This window comes from Pongo pygmaeus, chromosome 6 (assembly GCF_028885625.2).
Source record: "Pongo pygmaeus isolate AG05252 chromosome 6, NHGRI_mPonPyg2-v2.0_pri, whole genome shotgun sequence".
Lineage (NCBI taxonomy): Eukaryota > Metazoa > Chordata > Mammalia > Primates > Hominidae > Pongo > Pongo pygmaeus.
In genome coordinates, this window is record NC_072379.2 from 48,567,512 (window position 1) to 48,582,859 (window position 15,348).

The 15,348-nt window shown below is 39.3% G+C and overlaps 1 protein-coding gene across 1 annotated transcript; it reads left to right on the plus strand.

Moving 5' to 3' along the window:
* Positions 1–1,977: 1,977 nt before the first annotated feature.
* SFRP4 (secreted frizzled related protein 4) lies at positions 1,978–12,250 on the plus strand. The gene is made up of 6 exons (XM_054496901.2): positions 1,978–2,881; positions 4,525–4,605; positions 4,700–4,765; positions 6,659–6,857; positions 9,305–9,368; positions 11,324–12,250. Exons 1-6 carry the CDS (start codon positions 2,437–2,439, stop codon positions 11,507–11,509), a joined length of 1,041 nt encoding a protein of 346 aa, XP_054352876.1. The 5' UTR covers positions 1,978–2,436; the 3' UTR covers positions 11,510–12,250.
* Positions 12,251–15,348: the final 3,098 nt, after the last annotated feature.

Below are 15,348 nucleotides of genomic sequence, written 5' to 3' on the forward strand. Positions count from 1 at the left end.
GAGCCCCCTGAGAGCTCCAGACATTTAAAGGATGGGCAAAGAACAGCACTTGAGGAGACCAAAAGGAGTCACCAGAGAGAAGCCACTGAATAAGGCAACTTCCCGAGCCTTGTTAAATAAATGTAAGGCATGGAAAGAATGGACTGAATGCTGAAGTAGGGTGTTCTAGAATCACAGCCTCCCTGGAGGTCCCGAAGAGGAGGGACAGTTGACAGGTTTTCCTGATGCATCCTTCCCTGCTGCCCCCTGTCTGTAGAACCACGAGAGACACTACCAATGGGCCGAATGGGGCAGGCATAGAGATTTAGAAAGAAGGGCTCTTCATTTCCTCTTACCTTTTCTTAAAGGGCATGCCTCAGAGAACATCAGGGAAGCCCATGAGACTTTGTGACTTGGTACTTACATAGTTAAACAGATGCAGCAGGTTCAAACTGGCTGTAGAAATTTGAGCCCTCTCCAAGTTTGCCCTGTTCAGACTCATAGGAAAAGTGTAGGGTAGTTCAACTCTTTCTCTTGCTCCCCTGGTAGGAACTCCAGCTGAAAATCTTTTTCACTCAGTGAAGGGTTTAGACTCATTGGAATTTACTGCTAGAAATGGCTTGAGATGTCATCTGGGCTTTCCTCCTCGTGTGATATTTTACTAGCCTGGCTTGGCATCTTTGGAGGTGGAGACCTGTTCTATAGGAACTAGATTACCTTTCTAGAGGGGCTTGGCAGTGTAAGAACACCCTGGGCTTCCCCTAAATAAGAACCAGACTCTTTGGATGAATCCTGAAATGTATTTGTCTCATTTATCCTTTTCACTTACTATGTTTAATTCATGTTCCCTAAAAAGTAAGATAATGCATTTAAAGTTCTTAGCTTCATACCTTGACCATTGTAAATTCCCAATAGATGTCACTTGCGCTTGTTGTTTCCTCAGCTGTTTTAATCCTTAGTCTTTAGTTTTAATCCTCAGTCAAAACTAAACTAATTGTGTAGGTTTAAGCTTTGGAGAGAAAAACCATGTGCCTTAAATTCAAGTTAAACTATGTTTTTAAAGATTAACATTCAGAGAACATGTTTCCATATTGCTGATGCCCTAATAAATAGCATATACCAGAAGTCTTAGCACCTGAAGATTGATATACATCAATCTTATATAAATAAAGCCTCCCTTTTCTGTAGATAGCTGAGCCAGCAACTGGACTTACTACCTCTTCCTAATGCAAGTAAGATAAAAGTGAAAGCAAAACATACATACTTGCATCCCATAGTACACAGCTTCTTACTCAACTCAAGCAACAGTCTCTGAGCACATCAAAAATCAAGATTTTAGGCTGCTGAGGTGGAAATCCTTTGGCATGAAGGATCAGAGCCGGGGAGACCTTTCAGATTGTGGTGCCCAATGTTTTCTCCTGGGTTCCACCAATGCTGGAGAGGGGAACAGGGAGTTAGAAGGAAGAGGAAATGTTAGAAGACATTTCTCAAGCTGGAAGATGCTAGCACACCTTCCCCCAGTTCTGTTAACTTCCTGGAGCAGAAACAAACCAAGTGTTATACTGGAAAAATTTCGGCCCAAACTGTCTACTAGCAACAACAACAACAAACCACACTCCACACAACTAAGGGCGGAGTGGGAGTGATTTATACAATGTGTCCCTCCTGTTCTGACATTCACTGCACTCTCGCCTGCCTCGCAGGACAGGGTCCCAACTGTCCTCAGCGCTCCTCATGCCCCCTACCGGAGAAAGCAAACATATTTCAGAATTAGAGGGCAGCAGAAGCTCCCATTTCCCCCCAACTCCATACTTGGAAAAACTCTAAGGCAGAGGGAGCAAAGTTCAGTTTTCAGCCAAAGAGTGTCTTTTTCTCTCTTGAAATTCTCTCCCGCACCCTCTTGTATCCGGTGTCGAAAACAACTGCCAGAGGTTCTTTTTCTTGGTTCGAAGAAAAAAGACTGGCCAGACTAAAAAGGAGGGACTTTAGGGGGAAAGCAGGCTTCCAGCCCTGGGCTGCGGCCCAGAGGGGATGATGTCACCGCTTCTGCACCGAGGGGCCTGGGGGTGGGGCGGCCGAGGGGGAGCCCGCGCCGCGGCTGCAGCTGCCAAGGGAGCGTTCCGAGCCCACGTCAGGGGAGGTGTCGGGATAAATAGGGTCCCGCAATGGCCGTGGCTGGCTGCGCTCCGAGCTGCGGAGTCCGGGACTGGAGCTGCCCGGGCGGGTTCGCGCCCCGAAGGCTGAGAGCTGGCGCTGCTCGTGCCCTGTGTGCCAGACGGCGGAGCTCCGCGGCCGGATCCCGCGGCCCCGCTTTGCTTCCGACTGGAGTTGGGGGGAAGAAACTCTCCTGCGCCCCAGAGGATTTCTTCCTCGGCGAAGGGACAGAGAAAGACGAGGGTGGCAGGAAGAGAAGGGCGCTTTCTGTCTGCCGGGCTCGCAGCGCGGGAGGGCAGTGCCATGTTCCTCTCCATCCTGGTGGCGCTATGCCTGTGGCTGCACCTGGCGCTGGGCGTGCGCGGCGCGCCCTGCGAGGCGGTGCGCATCCCTATGTGCCGGCACATGCCCTGGAACATCACGCGGATGCCCAACCACCTGCACCACAGCACGCAGGAGAACGCCATCCTGGCCATCGAGCAGTACGAGGAGCTGGTGGACGTGAACTGCAGCGCCGTGCTGCGCTTCTTCCTCTGTGCCATGTACGCGCCCATTTGCACCCTGGAGTTCCTGCACGACCCCATCAAGCCGTGCAAGTCGGTGTGCCAACGCGCGCGCGACGACTGCGAGCCGCTCATGAAGATGTACAACCACAGCTGGCCCGAAAGCCTGGCCTGCGACGAGCTGCCCGTCTATGACCGTGGCGTGTGCATCTCGCCTGAAGCCATCGTCACGGACCTCCCGGAGGGTGAGGCCGTAGGAAGGATGGAGGGAGGCGAGGAGGCGCCCGGGGCTGTGGCTGCCACTTGAGAACTGCGCGGCCACACCTAAGGCTGCCAGGGGCGTCTGAGGCTTGTAGGAGGTGGGAAAGAACGGGGGGAAACATTTTCTTGAGAAAAAGTCTGGTTTCTCCCATAGGAATTTTAGGAGCTAGCGAAGAGCACTGCACCCCACAAAGAAAAAAAAAAAGATTCTGCTTACAAAGGGAGCCTTCGATGATGTTTGCGTTTATAGTAATAACAGAAATGATAATAGCAGTAAACAGGTGTTGCTAGGTGTCTGAGCAAGTGTTAAACACATTACATGTTATTCACTCATTTAATGCCCAAAATAATCTCACCAGGCAGGTGCCAATACTCACTCCATTTAGTGCTACTTCTTAAAAAGTTTTTTTTTCTGAAAAAGCAGTAATGGTCATTGCTTCCCACCAGGAGTGAGATTTGTAATTGCAGTTTCCCTGGAAAATTGTGAGGTCTGTTTCATGGTCATTGACCCGGAGCCAACTACTGTGGCATTTTAGTTAGCCCCATCTCTGCTTCCACTTCCTTCTTTTTTCTTTGGTCATTTGACTGCTTTTCTAAGAAGAAGGAGAGGTTTAAATTCACTTCTTGAAATGAAACCTAGGAATATTTTTGCATTCTTTTATCCAGGCTTTATCTGACCCAGGTTACCCCACATTTAACCAGACTATGATATTGCTGTGCTGGAATCTCTGAAGTTATACCCCAGAGCATTGCCCTAAACATGAAGGAGGAGTGGTTAAGTGAACAGGGTAAATGGAAATTCCTCTGTAATTTAGAGTTTTAGGAAAGAAAACATATTTATTGTTTAAATTATATGAATAATAGAGGGTTATGCTTGGTTTTGGTTATATACCTGTGAACTGTTTCTGCACTGCAAGATATGAGGTAGGGATTTGGAAATATTTTGGTTATTTTGATTAATATAAACTGTTAACTTGGAAAATCAACATTTAAATATGACTTTGGGAGAGAACGATGTGATTTATCCAGTTTGGTTGTATATACCAGTGAAGTTAAATGGATATACATTCACATCAATTTGTGCTTGGATAGGCAAATATTCCCCCAGAGGATTTCTTTCCTAAGCCCTGGTTATCATTATGAAAGGAGAAGTCAACAATCACATGCCATTTTTACTATATATAAATATTTTTTGTTTTGTTTTGTTTTGTTTTTTTGAGACGGAGCCTACTCTGTTGCCCAGGCTGGAGTGCAATGGCACAATCTCAGCTCACTGCAACCTTCGCCTCCCGGGTTCAAGCGATTCTCCTGCCTCAGCCTCTCGAGTAGCTGGGATTACAGGTGTCCACCACCATGCCTGGCTGATTTTTGTATTTTTAGTAGAGATGGGGTTTCACCATATTGGCCAGACTGGTCTCAAACTCCTGACCTCAGGTGATCTGCCCTCCTCGGCCTCCCAAAGTGCTGGGATTACAGACGTGAGCCACCTCGCCTGGCCCATTTTTACCATTAAGTACTATTCTTTTGCGATACTGTCTTAGTTTATATCTTCAGAGGGCTCCTTATACCAGCTGGGTGAACAGACCAAATCACCAACAACGCCCATGTGGCCCTGTTTGTGTTTCAGATGTTAAGTGGATAGACATCACACCAGACATGATGGTGCAGGAAAGGCCTCTTGATGTTGACTGTAAACGCCTAAGCCCCGGTGAGTTCCTTCTTCGTGGATGTTCCCTCTACTTCTCCTCTCCAGAGTGATTTCTGTACTCTTTCCAACTTTCTGCCTCTTTTGCCTTTTTTAGATCGATGCAAGTGTAAAAAGGTGAAGCCAACTTTGGCAACATATCTCAGCAAAAACTACAGCTATGGTAAGTCATCTGTTAAAGCCATTTACTTTTGAGACTTGGTTCATTACAAAGCTGGAATCTCAATAAGGTTGCTCTCATGAAAGCTAGTCACAAAGTAAAGAAAACAAAAGGTTGACTATTTTTCCAGTTGATCATGTGAATTCTATTAATATATGGCACAATAACAACTAAAAAATGTCTTGCTTTTCTGGATAAATCAAGTGCAAACAAAGGAAATGACCCAGGAGATAACAATTACATGCATCAGATTGAAAATTTGACATCTTGATCCTCCTAGTCTTGGTAAGAAGTGCTTATCAGCCCTGATGGCACACCCCACCTGTTCTCTTCCTGAGGTTTTACTGCTGCAGGAAGAATGGGAGAATGATCCATGGATCTGATTATCTCAGAGTCAGAGAATTAAGGCCCATAAGCCCAGACAATTAAGATCTGCCTGCATATCCTTTTACTTGTGACTAGCTACAAATATTTAACATCTTAAATAAATTGTGAAAAAATGTTAATCACAAAATCCTATGGTTACACTATCGAACTAGTTTAAATGCCCTCCTCTCTCTTACTTGAAAGAACCATTCAGCATTTTCTTCCATGAATAAGTCAATCATGAAATTTGAAATGTTTTAAGTAATTCTAATTTCACTATTGTCATCTGAAAGTAAATTTAATTAACATATGTTCTTTTTCAATTCAAAAAGAAATGTAAAAGGCAGACATTTTAAAAATGTCTGTTTGGGCTGCCTACTTTATATTTCATTGCATGCCTTAAATTATTTCTGCTGAAATGACATAAAGTGGTTTTAGGGGAAATGCTTATTTTGTTTGCTGACTTAGTTTTCATCTTGCAGACTGAAATTTTATATCAGTAAGAAACTTTAGGATATATATCAGACATGAAAGTAGGAGGATCACAGAAATATAAAAATTTGAAAAAAAAAAGCTCTTACAAAGCTATCAGATTTAAGAATCATATTTAGCCAATGTGGGTAATTCAGCAACAACAAAAAGTAGTTTATCTTTTCCTGTAGCTTTTTTTCTTAAAGCCTGCTCTATGTAGATACCAACCTAATCTGATTTCCTTAGTCCCTCCTCTGCCAAGATCCAGCCTGAGATACTAATCTGAGTTTCACTATCATGTCATTCTCTGGGGTGTTATGGCCTTGGAATGACCTTGATGAAGAAACCATTTTGTATTCAAGTCCTTTGGTGTCTTCATAAACTGGCTTCCTGAAATGGAATCCAAGACAGAGCCATATTAGGCTGATTACAACTGTATGGGAGGCAGTAATAGCAAGAGACCACAGAAACCAGCATTTAAAACTTGGTCAGAGACGGTGACATTAACAGCCATCTGTAATAACAGTTCTATCTCTGCTCACCATGAGTCTACTTTGTCAGTCTGTGAAATTAAAAGATTGAGAACAGTAGTCCTCAGAGACTCCCTCCAGTTCAAAAATGTTATGACTAATAACTATCTCTGTAAAACAGAAGAAGTTCAAGCATCAGATGAGTGATTGAAGAAATGCAAACCTTAAGATGACTTCCAATCTGAAAATATATGATCCCTACTTCAAGTCACCACAGGGAAGAATACAAATACATGTTTCTGTGAATTTTTTACTGACCTAAAGGCAGAGAAAGACTAAAACCTGCTTTTCAGCTTGCTTTCCCATCTTGCAGTATGCCCCGGAACATTTAAGACAATGTTGACAATATAGGACACCATCCATTTAGCATATGACTGTGTGGGCTGTTTGCCTGCACTCAGGCCACTTGGACATAACCATAATTACAGGAGTGATTCTTTAAGAGAGGCTCAGAAGTTGGCATGAATACACCATCCCTAGTTTTTCCCCAAAACCTTCAACAACACTTTTATCTATTTTTAAATTGCAGTTATTCATGCCAAAATAAAAGCTGTGCAGAGGAGTGGCTGCAATGAGGTCACAACGGTGGTGGATGTAAAAGAGATCTTCAAGTCCTCATCACCCATCCCTCGAACTCAAGTCCCGCTCATTACAAATTCTTCTTGCCAGTGTCCACACATCCTGCCCCATCAAGATGTTCTCATCATGTGTTACGAGTGGCGCTCAAGGTAGGCACAAAGAAGCAGAGGGAACTGTATGCACACTGTTAGAAAAACCTCAATCTCAGTTAGCAGTCATGGTTTAAAAATATAACAAAAATATGCCAAAGGGTTTTTTAAAAAAATTAGTTTAACAGATGCCTCTGTCTGAATAGCATATATTCTAACTATCAATTAATTCTTCATAGAATGAAGGAAAAATCAAAATATGAGTATTTGAATAGAGTCTTTAAAAATCCATTTCAAAATTCATTAAGTGATTTCAAAATTTATAGGCAAGTCAATTATTTTAAGGAAGAACAATCCTTTCCAAATCATTCAAACAATTTTAGAGTGGCAAATACTGAATTTTTAAGGCTACTTTAATAGCTTACAGATCAAGTAAGTAGGCATTTGAGACTATAGTTCCACATGTTTTCCATATAAACACTTCATAATATTTGATAGAGTATTGCACACAAACACACACACACACACACTTTAAGGTGATTTCTGAATCGAATATGTGATTCTCAATTCAAATCATCACAAGGCAACGTATAAACAAATAAATATATGCTTCACACACACTCATACACATACACACAAATTCTAGCTGGGTGTATTTGTCTCCCTGGCCTCTCTTTCTTTCTTTCTTACTTTTTTTGGATATTGGTACATTACTTGCAATATAAAGTCAAACTCTTGAGCCCAGCCTCCATGTTGGGCCCCATAAGTTGATGCAGTATACTTCTCCAGCAAAATCACTCAGTTTTACATAACAAGCCATCCCTCCCATTCTCTGCTGTTAATGCTCATCTGTTTCTTCTAGATATAACCTAAGACTATTCCTCTGAATAGAAACCAAAAACATCTTTGGGAACTAACTCCACTTTTCTGTATTCTATCAGTACTTGGGTGCCCTCCTTACAACATGGATATCACCTTGAGTTCTTGGTTTTAAAGCCAGATTCTGCATATATCTTGTCTCCCTAAAGAAGCAATCAGTGATTCTGGACTCATCTCTACCAAGGTGTTTGCATCTGCTGCAGTGCTAGAGATCCAGTTGGGGATACCAGGTTGTTAGTCATTACATTCTACCTGGAGAGATGAATGGAATATAATCCATCCCAGTAAAAATAGTTTTGGATAATTGGGATTTATGTCCTCACAAATGATTCTAATAAATTGGTAAGGGTATGTAAGACGATTGTGAAAATAAGAGAGGAAATCTGCCTTATGAGACCTGCAAAAGTGGTGTAAAGTTACACTTGTTAAAACCATGTGATGCAACAGTAGACGTAAAGATAAATAAAGCAGAGGAAAAACTCTTGAAACAGGTTTTAGTGCATAAAATACAGCTTTTCATTATGAAGGAAATATGGCACGTCAATAGAAAATGAATGTATTATTTGGTAAATGTTGAAAATATTCTTATTTGTAAAAATAATACATTATTTTCACTTTATACTGTACTTTACAATAACTTTCAAATGGATTAAATAGATAAATATTCTAAGAACTTAAAAAAACAGGATAAAATTAGGCGACTAAATATGTTATATCTGAAAAGCAAAGTAATTTGTAAATATAAAAGTCATGTAAGAAATTACAAGGAAAAATATCAATAAACATATCTGACTGCATAATATTATACACATAAAAATCACAACTAATGATAGAAAGGCAAATCAAAATTGAGAAACATACTTGCAAAAGTTATGAAAAAATAGTAATCTTACTAAAGAGTTCATAAAATTAATATTTAAACATTGAGACCACGATATAGAAATATATGTACAGAAATTTATATAGAGAAGTTAAATAGTAATACAAATAGAATACAAATAGTAAGTAAACATTTAAAAAATTATCTCCTTAATTCTAAATCCAAATAAAAATAAGATTCCATTTTCACCTAATTCTTAATGTTAGTGAATTGGATGAAAGTACAACCATTTTGAAAACAACTTGGCACTATGCATTGAAAATCTTTTTAAAAAAATACGTACCCTTTAACTCAGTTATTCTATTTTAAAAATCTGTTCTAAGAAAATAATAAGCCAGTGCACACTACTGTATACAGGGTTATTCAATGCAACACTGGTAATCATAGCTAAGCAAAAGGGGAATTCAGCAATAAAGAAATGGCTAGATATATTATGGATATCCATATTCATAATATTATATTATTGACATTATATTTTTAAATTATTCTAATTACATCAGAAAATTTAGATCATATAATGACAAAAGCAAATTTGCAGATCTGCAGATCATCTAAATACACAATGTGATCTAATAAATATAATAAATATTGTTACAAGGAGGAATTAAAGGAAACACCAATAAAATATAAATCGTGGATATGTGGATTATGGGGTAAAGGATTATTGAATAAATTTTTTACAATTTCTGTATTTTTAGCTTTTTACTTTTGTAATAAAAATCTGTTTACTAAGATAATTTTTTTTCAGGATGATGCTTCTTGAAAATTGCTTAGTTGAAAAATGGAGAGATCAGCTTAGTAAAAGATCCATAGTAAGTATCATGAACAACACTGTGAAGATGGATATAAGTGCACATAACAGATTTCTTTAGAGTTGGGGAATTCTTCCCTTTCTCTAATCTCCAAGCTCTCACAAGAGCCAGCAATAGCAACAGTATTTGTCTTTTGAATAGGCCGTTAAGAGTGTAGCTATTCTCACTCAGTATTTTTTACCAGGAATCTATCATTCAACTTCAAAGGTGATTTAGTTGTGTTCAATACTAAGGTACTGGTTATTTCCAAGTTAAATGAGCCTTTTGTTTCTTTATTACATGTAGTTGTTTTAGTGAACCATGAGATACTTGAGCAGACTTAATATCCATTGAGATTAAAATTGACATATATTAGAAGGGGTGAAATACCTAGTACTAAAACTTACCCTGTCACTATACATAGCAGAATCTTTTCCTGTATTTATAATAATTTAAGACTTTTGTCAAAAATTATATGCAAAAAGTAATCGTTTTGCAGTCAAATCTATGATTTTTGTGGTAACATCATAGAAATATTGATAATTCAATTAGAGGAGTTAGAATAGTTTTTTGCCCAGAGATGTGAAATTACACCAATCTAAAGACATCAGGTAATTGGTTTTAAATTTTTAAAGCATCCCTTCTCTGCAAAATATGTCGTATATATTCAGAAGATTTTGTGTTTACAGGTTCACAAAACATATTGCTATTGCCTATGCTCTCTTAGTTTGCACCAATAAATAGTTCCAGGCAAGGGAAAATTATATATTAACAATTGAGTTATGGAGAATGTAGTTAGAACACAGCCTCCCCTAGTCAGTGCACTTCTGAATAAGAGAACCAAACACTATTGTGTTAAATCAGAGCTAAAAACTCATGAGCTGCTCAGGAGCATGCTTAGTTCTATTAGACAGGAAATTCTAGCAAGATTGGTTATCTGGTTTCCAGGACTACAGTAGATTAGAAGCATCAATACATGAAGGCAAGCAGACCGTGAGAACCTGAGCTTGCCGAGAGGAAAGCTTTCAATAATCATAGCTGTGGGGACCATTCACTTTTGCAGCATATTTTCCGATATACTTCAGTAGGAATTTGCAAATATCACCACATGATAGCAACATACCATAATGAGTTTATTATTTTAGAATAGACTAGAATTGTGTCATAGCACAGTGGAGACAATGTTTTTCATTTCATTGCATTCCTAGTGCCTTGAATAATACCCAGCTGATGACTGTGGTCAAACTTTTGGCTGAATGAAATAGACTCTAGCCAAGCAGGGACATCTGTGTTAATATAAAGCGATGTCAATTCAAGTGGACTCACTTTTTTATTGTTCCTTACTTGAGCTATTTAAAGAATAAATTTTTTTCTATCAGAGAAACTTGATTTTTCAGAATGACTCATTTCCCAGTGGTTCTGGATAGCTAGCACGTTAGCGGATGACTAGGTGTGGAAGGGGCCTCTGTCTTCCTTTGGATGTGGAAGAATGAAGTGAACAAACCCCTGACTTCCCAGTGACATGGGGTAAACTAATGCTAGTAGCCATGAAATAAGAGCCTTTTTAGAAGGCTTTGCACTGTAGGAATGTTGCATTATGGGGCTAGTGGTCAAAAGTGCATGGGTGAGGGCCTCAGGCTCTGGAGTCAGAGTGGGTGAATTTGAATCCTGACTCTGACATTTACCAGCCCTATGCCCTGCAAATAACCTCTTTGTGCTTGTTTCCTGCCCCTGTCAATGGTGCCTATTTGGAAGGACTGTTGTTTCAATGAAATGAATGCATATGGAAACTTCATCACACACTGAGCACTTTCCAAGTCACCTGGTACATGATAAGTGCTTGACATAGGGTAGCTATTACAATTGTTACCATCATTAATATATTACAGTGAAAAACTTGCCTTAATTTTCATATTAGCTGAGCGCCATAAAGGGGTGAGATAATTTGACAGTTATGTTTACAAATTGCCTTTCAGCAGTGGGAAGAGAGGCTGCAGGAACAGCAGAGAACAGTTCAGGACAAGAAGAAAACAGCCGGGCGCACCAGTCGTAGTAATCCCCCCAAACCAAAGGGAAAGCCTCCTGCTCCCAAACCACCCAGTCCCAAGAAGAACATTAAAACTAGGAGTGCCCAGAAGAGAACAAACCCGAAAAGAGTGTGAGCTAACTAGTTTCCAAAGCGGAGACTTCCGACTTCCTTACAGGATGAGGCTGGGCATTGCCTGGGACAGCCTATGTAAGGCCATGTGCCCCTTGCCCTAACAACTCACTGCAGTGCTCTTCATAGACACATCTTGCAGCATTTTTCTTAAGGCTATGCTTCAGTTTTTCTTTGTAAGCCATCACAAGCCATAGTGGTAGGTTTGCCCTTTGGTACAGAAGGTGAGTTAAAGCTCAAAGCTAAAGCCTTTTCTTGGAAAAGGCTTATTGCATTGCATTCAGAGTAACCTCTGGTGGAAAAGGCTTATTGCATTGCATTCAGAGTAACCTGTGTGCATACTCTAGGAGGGTAGGGAAAATAATGCTTGTTACAATTCGACCTAATATGTGCATTGTAAAATAAATGCCATATTTCAAACAAAACCCGTAATTTTTTTACAGTATGTTTTATTACCTTTTGATGTCTGTTGTTGCAATGTTATTGATGTTTTAAAATGTGATCGAAAATATAATGCTTCTAAGAAGGAACAGTAGTGAAATGAATGTCTAAAAGATCTTTATGTGTTTATGGTCTGCAGAAGGATTTTTGTGATGAAAGGGGATTTTTTGAAAAATCTAGAGAAGTAGCATATGGAAAATTATAATGTGTCTTTTTTACAATGACTTCAGCTCTGTTTTTAGCTAGAAACTCTAAAAACAAAAATAATAATAAAGAAAAATAAATAAAAAGGAGAGGCAGACAATGTCTGAATTTCTGTTTTTTGGTTACCTGATTTCATGATCATGATGTTTCTTGTCAACACCCTCTTAAGCAGCACCAGAAACAGTGAGTTTGTCTGTACCATTAGGAGTTAGGTACTAATTAGTTGGCTAATGCTCAAGTATTTTATACCCACAAGAGAGGTATGTCACTCATCTCACTTCCCAGGACATCCACCCTGAGAATAATTTGACAAGTTTAAAAATGGCCTTCATGTGAGTGCCAAAAATTTGTTTTCTTCACTTAAATATTTTCTTTGCCTAAATACATGTGAGAGGAGTTAAATATAAATGTACGGAGAGGAAAGTTGAGGTTCCATCTCTGAAATGAGAATTACTTGACAGTTGGGATACTTTAATCAGAAAAAAAGAACTTATCTTGCAGCATTTTACCAACAAATTTCATAATTGTGGACAATTGGAGGCATTTCTTTAAAAAAAACAATTTTATTGGCCTTTTGCTAACACAGTAAGCATGTATTCTCTATAAGGCATTCAATAAATGCACAACGCCCAAAGGAAATAAAATCCTATCTAATCCTACTCTCCACTACACAGAGGTAATCACTATCAGTATTTTGGCATATTATTCTCCAGGTGTTTCTTATGCACTTATAAAATTATTTGAACAAATAAAACTAGGAACCTGCTATACATGTGTTTCATAACCTGCCTCCTTTGCTTGGCCCTTTATTGAGATAAGTTTTCATGTCAAGAAAGCAGATACCATCTCATTTCTAACAGCTGTGTTATATTCCATAGTATGCACTACTCAACAAACTGTTGTGCTATTGGATACTTAAGTGGTTTCTTCACTGACAATACTGAATAAACATCTCAATAGTCAAACATCTGTGCACATCCTTCATTAGTACCTTGGGATATGTTTGTTTAAATAGCATTTTTGGGCCAAGGAGTATGCTCAGCAAGGAAAGTTCTTGATCTTGTCAGTTATGCCCCAGAATGCTTGGACCATCAGTGTATGGAAATGCTCACTAAGTGTATGGTGTATGGAAACCCTCACTAAGATTGTTTCTCCTTCCCCATATTTATTATAAATTTAAAGTTGGAACTGGTGGCCACCTTGGGCAAACCTCCACCCTTCATCTGTGAACCATCAGCTGACAACATTCTCAGCACTTCCTACACTCCTGGCAGCTGGGAAATAGTGATTTGAGCCCCTCAAAGTATAGAGATAAATAGAAGGATTGATAGATGATTGATAGATAGATGGATAGAAAGATAGATAGATGGATAGATAGATAGATAGATAGATAGATAGATAGATAGATAGATAGACAGACAGATAGATAGATAGATTTCTTAACTGCCGGAAAAGCCTATGCAACCTCCTCTATTTTTTAACGAATCAAACATAATAATACAACTGGTTAATTACAGGAACTGAAGAATTAGAGCACAGCAGAGCTGCCAATAGATGCTCTCTGTCTAGCTTTCTTTTAAGATACATGAGAACTTACATAAATAGCCTTAGTTCTTACTTTTCAGCTCTAAACCAATGCAGTCTGATCACACTTTTGGTTTCTTTCCTTGGATACCTATAAGATGGTCTATCACACTCTTACAACAAAACCTCTTACTAGCTTGAGGGTGTTTCTGGTTGGGGTAACCAGTCCGTGAGTGAAAAAGAAGAGCACATTTTTACTGCAAGGATGTATCTGCTATTATTACCAATTCAAAAAGCAAAAATGGTTATTTGGAATCATGGAATGAAAAGGTTGAATAAGACCTCAGAAGTCATAACCTTGCTTGTTAAAGAAAGGTTGTGTAAGTTTGTCTGATTTCTTGCACATAGCTAGAGACAGATCTGGGCCCTCAAATTTCCTGAATTTTGATTTACCAGTCCAAAGTCCACTGACTTTCTGGTCACATAAATCTGGGCTGCTAGAGGGACTATTTATTTATCACCATAGAAAGAGCAACAGGATAACAAATTTCTGCTTCTTGTTATAGTCTGATTTATGCTAATACTGACCATATTTCCTATTGGAAAATACTTTTGAAAAGCAGTTTACACTGAAAGATGTATTACATCATAGTGACAGGCATGCCAACCAACAATGTATCAGTAATTAACTGATATTATTAGCCATAATATCAGTTAATTGTCAACTTTGTGATTTAACTGATAAAGCAGCATGCCATGTTCTCCAGATGAATGAAGTACCCAAGATAGAGTATCTACTTTAATTTAAAGTACTCCAAAGAAGACGCTGAACCCTAGGATAGCAATGGAATATCCTCCCTTATTATTCAAACAACAGAGATAAGCAAAAACATGAAATAAAACAAAAAGACCCTAAAATATAAAAGTAGCTACTCAAAGTGTCAAAACTAGCATTTTGGTGTGAATCCTTCTGGGTTTTGCTTCTGTTTTTGTGTAAGAACTTAATAAGGCAGCATGAAAATTGCTCCACGTAAAGAATGCAACAGTAGGTTTATATTGGACAGCTGCATAGCTTGGATGTATCAGAGTTTATTTTACCAATAATTTGTGAAAGTGGACTTGTGGTTCCCAAGTCATGCCAGGGTAGGATAGGTGTTTGTGACACAAATAACTTTCCTTCATTATTGAGTACTAAAGACCATAAAAAATGTGGCCATAAGAGAGTGCAAGGCATAGGCTGGGTGCAGTGGCTCACACCTGTAATCCCAGCACTTTGGGAGGCTGAGGCGGGTGGATCACAAGGTCAAGAGATCGAGACCATCCCGGCTAACATGGTAAAACCCCGTCTCTACCAAAAATACAAAAAATTAGTCAGGCATGGTGGTGGGCGCCTGTAGTCCCTGCTACTTGGGAGGCTGAGGCAAGAGAATCTCTGGAGCCGGGGAGGCGGAGATTGCAGTGAGTCAGGATCACGTCATTGTACTCCAGCCTGGGTGACAGAGCGAGACTCAGTCTCAAGAAAAAAAAAAAAAAAAAAAGGAATGCAAGCCATAAAGGTTTTCCATATTTTGTCTAAGGAACATGTGTTACTTTTATAACTATCAGATACTACAAAAATATTATCAGAGAGGGATATATATAGAATGCAGTTTTGTTTAAAGACATTGAGACATG